The sequence below is a fragment of the Bos javanicus genome, chromosome X, assembly GCF_032452875.1.
Source record: "Bos javanicus breed banteng chromosome X, ARS-OSU_banteng_1.0, whole genome shotgun sequence".
Lineage (NCBI taxonomy): Eukaryota > Metazoa > Chordata > Mammalia > Artiodactyla > Bovidae > Bos > Bos javanicus.
The window spans coordinates 54,614,352-54,622,818 of record NC_083897.1 but is presented as its reverse complement, the minus strand read 5'-3'; the positions used below and the strand labels follow the sequence as shown (position 1 = coordinate 54,622,818).

Genomic DNA, 8,467 nt, shown 5'->3' with positions numbered 1-8,467 from the left:
AAAAAACCACGGGCAAACAGCCTCCAAGCTTATCATTTCGTCCTAACCACTAGCCAGATTCTTGGACTTTGTGGATTTTGCGCGCGAATGGAGCAGAATCATATAGTCCCATCCATTCCTCCAACTTCTGCTCAGAGCCCAATGCAAGAATAACTTCACCCTACTTTGCTTGGTTTGCTGGGGGTTCCGCGTCGTCCCTACCCCTACCTCTCCACCTTTTCCTCTGGGAAAACAAACCGAGTGGCATTGGTGAATTGCGCGAGGGTTGGGCGGACGAAGCCAAAGTTTTATCCACCCCACCCCTGACCCCAAATGGCTCTCGCAATCCAGCACAGCCCCTTCCTCCAACCAGACATTTCGTCCAAGTTGGAAGCAGTCGATGAAACTACAAGTTGGAGTCATGGTTCCCGGAACAAGAGTATCCACTACCAGCACCACTCTCACGTGCACTCGCCCTAGTTTACTTCCACGCCCTGGTCCCAACCGCAGACCCGTGGGGCCACACCTACCCCCACGAGAGGCAACGTGAAACCTACTAGGGGGCGTCTGACTCCGGCGGGTACATTTTGAACTCGCGGAAGGCAACAAAACCGCTATATAAGGCGCGCAAGCCCCAGCATCTGCGCCAGAAGAGGTCCCGGCGCCAGAAGAGCGCAGCTCGAGACCGCTGGTCCCAACTCGAGCCCAGATCCTCGGATCGCCTCACCCCCAGCGCAGAGTCTGCAGAAGCGCAGTCTTTCATCGACAGCAAAGCATGGACAGCAGCCACTTTGACATAGGATTCCACAACTTGGGAATCGGCGAGGACGAACTGCATGGTTAGTGCCTAGACGGCGATGGCAGGTGCTTCAGCAAATCCCAGAAAAGGAAGTTTCCCTGGGAAGGGCGGGTGGACGGGATACTGCATAGCAGCTCCTCCTCCAACACGGCCCCGACCCCCTCCAGCCCGCGCACCGTGGGCTCCAAGCCCGCCTGCCCCAGTCTCTCCCTTTTGCTTTCCTCTTTTTCCAGATGTGGAGCCTACCCTGATCTCAGAGGTTTTAAACGGAGTGGAAGATGAAACTCGGTCCTCACCTGAGCCCGGGGAAGCAGCTGCAGCCGCAGCCGCAAACTACTTTGGCGAGGCCGACTCCAACCTCCTGGACGACGAAAACCGCGAGGGCAACGAAAACCGTGCGGGCGACGAAAACCGTGCGGGCGACGAAAACCGTGCGGGCGACGAAAACCGTGAGGGCGACGAAAACCGTGAGGGCAACGGCGGCGATATTGAGCCCCCGCCGCAGCAGGAGGAGCCGGGCCCCCAGGCCGTCCAGGGGCCCCAGAATGCGGCAGTAAAGCCGCGCCGCTGCCGTACCGTTTTCACCCAGTTGCAGCTGCTGGAGCTGGAACGAGTTTTCCGCCGCGTTCAGTACCCCGACGTGTTTGCACGGTAAGTGGCTGGCTCCGGAGACGCCCAGTTCTTCGCTGGCCCGCGCGCCTTCCAGGACGCCTTAGGTTCTTTCCCAGGACCCTTCCCCCTCCTCTCCCGGGCCAAAAGCCACTTTGGAGGCTCGAGGGCGCCGGGTCTGCCTAGCTCGCGGAGGTTGGGCCAAACCCTGCAGAGCTTGCAGGGGTGCAAGAGAGGGGCGGGACTAGGGTGGAACAAGTAAAGCAGGGCAGATTAATATTTATTTAATTTAAAATCTTGGTAATTTGCTCATCGTGGGGTTTTGCATGCATTTTTATATTTTAAATATTGCAGTAAAACTTTATCGTGATTACTCCGCTTTTTCCACGCCGTTTAAATTTTGTGCACGAGGAGAGCGCCTCCTAGCGCTCACCCTGGTCTCTCGGCCCTGCCACGTGGAGCGCTGTTTCCAGGCTTTGACCGTTAAAAAGCCCGGGCCGGAGCCCCCTAGAGTACGAAGTGGTTGTTGCTCAGTCGTGTTGGACTCAGCGACCTCGTGGGGTGTAGCCCGCCAGGCTCCTCTGTCAGTGGGATTCTCCAGGCAAGAATGCTGGAGTGGGTTACCATTTCCTTCTCCATAGAGTACGAAGGGGAAGGCCTATTCTGTCCCCATAGGAATGGGGCATCAGGACGAATCGGTGTGAGGTTTATGGGCGCCCTTAATGGTTGCATTGTATACGTCCTTCACCCTTGATTGCTTGGCTGATATGGCTTGAAGTTTCTCCATGAGAGTTCACCGCTCCCTTTTACAGTAAACAGAAATACTTGGGTTTAAAATGCCAATTTTTTGCGGGGGAAGGAGGGGATTGTCATTTTAGTTATTTTTACGGAGGGATCTCCGTAAAAGTGAAAAGATTTTCAAGTTAGTTCTCTGCTGTTGCACAAATGGAAAAATTAATTGAATCATTTTGAAGTAACAGGCACATTACCAGGAATTTTAATATGTATTCCCTTTTTATATTTTAATTAATGGGTGAGTTGTCCACGGGAAGACCCTAAGTAAACCATAAACCGTATTACAGAAAATTTTAATTTACAGAAATGTAAATGATATATTTTATCCAAAATTCCAAATACTGAATTTGCACTTTTCCCCCATCAGAGAGGACATTGCAAGACGTCTGAATTTGGCTGAAAGAAGAGTGCAGGTTAGTAAATCTTAATTTTAAGATTGGCCGGGCAGCCATTCTAAAACATGCTTTACATTTTGTCCTGAAAACTCTCAATTTGGTGTGCTTTGTTGTTTTTTCCATACAAACACACACAGGGAAAAAAGTAGAACACAGACCTCTCTCCTCTCTAAACACACACACACACAGAGGTTTTTTTTCCAGTAAATAAAGTTCATCTTCTAACACTGGCATCCTTTAGGGAGGCTGTTAGTATTCCCTAAAGGAATATTTCTATGTGACTCTACTGGGGCTCAGTCTCACCTGGGAAGCATTCACTTTAGTACTCTGAAAAGCTAGGTTATAAGAAAGATCAACTGTACTCAGTTATTTAAAATACTTAAAACCTGGGCATAAGGTCTTAGCTAAAGGAGTGAATTACAAATATTAGACATTGGTGTGAGGGAATAATTCAAACACAGAGCATAGTACATGAGTAACTAACATATGTTTAGTTAAACTGAAACTGTCAAGGGGGTGGCTTAAAGTTCCAAATCCCAGTGCCTAATCCTCTTGCTGCTGTTTTTTAAGTGTTTTTGCGAAGTAGTGTAGAGGTGGCAGGTGGCAGTCTTAAATTCTAGTGGTTTTTTTTTTTGGAGGACTTTGATGTCAGCCTGAAAACATTGCTAAAATATTGCAGTTATGGTAGTAATGGGGAAAAGTTTGCAAGCTTTGGAAAATCATCCTTAAAAATGAAGGAGTAGAAGCTCAGCTAGATTTATTACTGTGCATGAGAGTAAGTACCTATCTCAATTATTCTTTTTCTTTTCCAATATAAAGTTTGCTGAATGTACAAGAAGAGTTTATCACTCAGGGTATAGAATTTTTTAGGGGGTGGGAGGGGGGCTCTGTCAGGCAATTACCTAGAAACAAAGATTGTCTTGGTTTGATCTGAAATGTAAAACTTGAAGCTATTCTTGAACTAACATGGAAAAATAAAATGGCTATTGTTTCAAAAAAATGATAGAACTATATTGTTAACAAGATATGAATTAAGTTTATTTTCTACAAACTGTTATTGATGAAGACATGGATAATACGTTCATGTTTCTGAAAAGTAATCTGTACATGGTAGGAGGGAATAATAAATATTATTTCTAACCAGGAAAAAAATGAATCCAAAAAAGAGAAAGAATAATTTTGAATAAAGTTTCCCTGACCTAAGAAGGGGTGAAAGGTTAGAGAAGAGTCAAATTCAACTTTATGAAACTAATAATGCATAAGTGAATATTCCCTTGAATTTTTAACATCTAAGATTTTGTTGATCCTTTTTGCTGATATTGTTTTAAAAAGGTGGATTTTATGAGGGTGATCTCATTTCAGGCCAAATTCTCACCTGTGTTAATTTAAAGTACTTTTTTCATTTATTCAGGCAGTGATTACAAATCTGTAGATGATGAAGTCAAAAGGTGACTATTTCAGTCACTTTTAGTAAAGTATAGATCACCATAGTTATATCAAAGAAATATTTGTTTGCCCCCCTCAAAAATATATATGGATATATATATACATATGGATGCTGTTGCTGCTGCTACTGCTAAGTCGCTTCAGTCATGTCCAACTCTGTACAACCCCATAAACGGCAGCCCACCAGGCTCCCCCGACCCTGGGATTCTCCAGGCAAGAACACTGGAGTGGGTTGCCATTTCCTTCTCCAATGCATGAAAGTGAAAAGTGAAAGTGAAGTCACTCAGTTGTGTCGGACACTTAGCGACCCCATGGACTGCAGCCCACCAGGCTCCTCCACCTGTGGGATTTTCCAGGCAAGAGTACTGGAGTGGGTTGCCATTGCCTTCTCCTATATGTATGGATATAGACATATATATATGGATTAGATATATATGTATGAATGTATGTATAAATATGTATGAATATATATGTATGGATATATATGTATATCTATATATACACATATATCAGATGGCTTAGTTGTTTTGCCCTATAGCACGAGTGTGAGTTCAGGGCTTCCCTGGTGGCTCAGCCATAAAAAGCCGATAGTTGGGTTCGATCCCTGGATTGGGAAGATCCCTGGCAAAGGAAATGGCAACACACTCCAGTATTCTTGCCAGGAAAATCCCATGGACAGAGGAGCTTGGTGGGCTATAGTCCATGGAATCACAAAAGAGTCAGACATGCTGCTGCTGCTGCTAAGTCGCTTCAGTTGTGTCCGAGTCTGTGCGACCCCAGAGACAGCAGCCCACCAGGCTCCCCCGTCCCTGGGATTCTCCAGGCAAGAACACTGGAGTGGGTTGCCATTTTCTTCTCCAGTGCATGAAAGTGAAAAGTGAAAGTGAAGTCACTCAGTTGTGTCAGACACTTAGCAACCCCGTGGACTGCAGCCCACCAGGCTCCTCCATCCATGGGACTCTCCAGGCAAGAGTACTGGAGTGGGGTGCCATTGCCTTCTCCGAATGAGACATGACTTAGCCATTAAACAACAACATATGTGAGCACAGTGATGGAAATACACTGTGCATCTGTCAGTGGTGTGCAGAAAAGCAGACCACCGGATGCTGGCATCCTAATGCCACGGGCTGGACCAACTTCAGGCCTGGTCTCAAAACGAATCTGACAGACAAGGTAAGCCCAGATGAAAAGTTTGCTGAATTGTTTTTCCTCATCCTTCGGTTTACATAGTCCTCTCAATGGATTTCTGAAGGGAACATGAGCCAGAAAACACAAGTAAGGAAAAATATAATGTTCTTGTATATTTCCAAATACTGCAGCATGATTTCCCCCAAGAAACTTAATAGATGCTTCCCCTACCCATCTTGTGCAAGTATGACAGATCTGCTTAATGAAACCAGTATTGAGAATATGGACCTAATATTGGCCCATACTAAAATTTGCCATCCATGAGATTTTGGCTATGTTTAGGGAGATTAGACCCCAGGTACATTTGAATCCCTCAAGAATGAGCTTTATTACAGTGGCCTTCTTCAGACTATATTTGCATGTAGTAGAAGGACACCTAATCCTAAAATGGGAGAGAGAAAAGACAGCTTAAAACTTGCAGTTTGGGAAGGTCCAAAATAATTAAATACAGGGTAAACCCCATCACTTGCTATGCTAATAGAAAAGTAAAGTCTAATTGATAACTTGTTTGTTTGTTAATGATTGGTAAGCATTTAGAGAGGAGCCTCTTTTGTGACCCTTGTCCCCACAGGACTGGACATGATTAGACCTTCCTGCCTTAGGGATGAGTGATAGGATTGGGGTCTCCTGGTTAAGGAGTAGAGCTGGCAGGACCTCGGGTACCCTAACACTGTGGGTAAACAGTGGCTCTTGTCTGGCATCCTGAAACTGAAGCTAGAACCAAATAAGCTGCCCTTGTCCTGAACCCAGGAAGGTTTGGAGGGTAGGGCAGATTGGAGCATGCAAAATTGACAGTGATGACAACAGAGTACTTAGTATCTTATCTGCAGAAAAGGATTTGGGGTTTAGTGAATTTTGGTTTAGTTAAGCTAAAATTTCCTTAACACTAACAGCTAAAATATCAAGTCAGTGACCAGGACTTAAGCAACTCTCGTGTTGCTGAAGCAACAAGCAAGACAAGCCACACAAAGTCCCTGGGCCTCCCATGATCGAGCCTCCATTGACATAGCATCTGCTCCCAGGCATGGACATTAACAGCAGGGACCCGGTGCAATTCATCAATTAGGCCTGCATCTAAGACTTGAAAAAAATTCATTAAGGAATGTTAAAAATGACAGACAATTCAATGTGCCAAAGTCTGGACTAGGCTTGGCTCACTAAGGATTAACTGAGGGACGTGAGCTGTTTACTTTCCTAACAGAGTTTAGCAATAAGGAAATAGCTTCTGCTGCGGCAGTGTAAAATCTCAATGGCAGATTTGCATGGTGGGTGTTTTCTAGTATGACATTAACTGTTCAGTATACTAAAGCCATCTCTTTTTTTCCCTCTGATTGAAGGTTTGGTTTCAAAACCGAAGGGCCAAATGGAGAAGATACCAGAGGGCATTGATGTTTAGAAATGTGCACCCTGCTGCCTTGGGCCACCCTATGGGGGTATTCTTTAATGGGCCCTATCATGTATTCCAGCCTGGATGGAGATATGTTCCTGCAGTGCCACGTCCAGGCCTGCCCCCTGGGGTACCCCCACCACCTGTGCTGCCTGCACCTCTGCCACCCAGGCCGTGGAGGATGCCTTTCCCACAGCCGGTGCCTGTGCCTCACTATGCTATGGCCCCTGTAGGTTTGGCATGGGCCCCTATCGGTCATTTTGTAGGCCCCCGTTTCTGAATATGTTATTCATGCAGTTTTCCAAAGGGTGTTTCTGCTACATATACGTTGTGCACAAAAAATAAGAAACCTGTTAAATGTGTAAAATGAGTGCCAGTTGTTTCAGGAGGGCACATGACGTTTCCAATAAAGATAAAATAAGGAATATATCGATTGTGTCAAATGGGCTAAGTGGGTGTGTGTATGGGAATTGCTGCTGCTGCTGCTAAGTCGCTTCAGTCGTGTCCGAGTCTGTGCGACCCCATAGATGGCAGCCCACCAGGCTCCCCCGTCCCTGGGATTCTCCAGGCAAGAACACTGGAGTGGGTTGCCATTGCCTTCTCCAATGCATGAAAGTGAAAAGTGAAAGTGAAGTTGCTCAGTTGTGTCCGACTCTTGACAATGCAATTCAAACAGAAGGTCAAAGATGCTTCCTTCCATAATGTAATGGGTCTAAGTCACTATAATAGGTTATGCACATCAGAGTCCTCCCAGTGCCTGTAGCGGGTTTACACTGACCACATGTTCTCCCCCCAACTCCATCCGTACCCTTCCCCTTTGGGAGTGTGTACATATGCAGGATGGGAAGGTATGAGCCGTTAGTGAGGTACAGTGTGTTTTCAGATGGGGACATCTTCTATTAAAGGAGCTCAATAGCCATGGACAGAGAAGCCTGGCAGGCTACAGTGCATGGAGTCACAGAGTAAGACATTCTGTGTATTCTTGCTATTCTTGTGCCTTATATAGAGGTTTTGTTGCCTTCCGCGAGTTCAAAATGTACCCGCCGGAGTCAGACGCCCCCTAGTAGGTTTCACGTTGCCTCTCGTGGGGGTAGGTGTGGCCCCACGGGTCTGCGGTTGGGACCAGGGCGTGGAAGTAAACTAGGGCGAGTGCACGTGAGAGTGGTGCTGGTAGTGGATACTCTTGTTCCGGGAACCATGACTCCAACTTGTAGTTTCATCGACTGCTTCCAACTTGGACGAAATGTCTGGTTGGAGGAAGGGGCTGTGCTGGATTGCGAGAGCCATTTGGGGTCAGGGGTGGGGTGGATAAAACTTTGGCTTCGTCCGCCCAACCCTCGCGCAATTCACCAATGCCACTCGGTTTGTTTTCCCAGAGGAAAAGGTGGAGAGGTAGGGGTAGGGACGACGCGGAACCCCCAGCAAACCAAGCAAAGTAGGGTGAAGTTATTCTTGCATTGGGCTCTGAGCAGAAGTTGGAGGAATGGATGGGACTATATGATTCTGCTCCATTCGCGCGCAAAATCCACAAAGTCCAAGAATCTGGCTAGTGGTTAGGACGAAATGATAAGCTTGGAGGCTGTTTGCCCGTGGTTTTTTTTTTTTTTTTTTTTTTTGCACGGGGTTTTTGAAATCAGATCCCACCGTGCATTTCGGGAGCTGGAGTTTACTGTTTGAGTTTGCAACATAGTCCAGGTGCTCAGATGCAAGCTGCAGGATGTCCCACACGCCTCTTATGAAAGCTCCAATGACTTCAGATTTTTAGTAATGAACCCACGACAGAGTTCAAGTGTAAAAGCCTGCCGAGTGCTTAGTGTATCCAAGAATGCCTGTGCTGCACGGGCCCCTTCCACCAGCTCCTGGCGCAGG

The 8,467-nt window shown here is 46.6% G+C and overlaps 1 protein-coding gene across 1 annotated transcript; it reads left to right on the top strand.

The window, feature by feature from the left end:
- The first annotated feature begins 601 nt into the window (after window positions 1-601).
- On the top strand, window positions 602-7,032 carry ESX1 (ESX homeobox 1). Its single transcript, XM_061409299.1, has 4 exons — window positions 602-818; window positions 1,012-1,429; window positions 2,550-2,595; window positions 6,549-7,032. Exons 1-4 carry the CDS (start codon window positions 755-757, stop codon window positions 6,876-6,878), a joined length of 858 nt encoding a protein of 285 aa, XP_061265283.1. The 5' UTR covers window positions 602-754; the 3' UTR covers window positions 6,879-7,032.
- Window positions 7,033-8,467: the final 1,435 nt, after the last annotated feature.

What these genes read in the sequence shown, in the direction of transcription:
- ESX1 (XM_061409299.1), top strand. Translation starts at nt 755, where the DNA reads ATGGACAGCAGCCACTTTGACATAGGATTCCACAACTTGGGAATCGGC. An exon ending in TACCCCGACGTGTTTGCACG is followed by an intron (nt 1,430 to 2,549) that starts GTAAGTGGCTGG and finishes TTCCCCCATCAG; the next exon opens with AGAGGACATTGCAAGACGTC. An exon ending in TGGCTGAAAGAAGAGTGCAG is followed by an intron (nt 2,596 to 6,548) that starts GTTAGTAAATCT and finishes CTCTGATTGAAG; the next exon opens with GTTTGGTTTCAAAACCGAAG.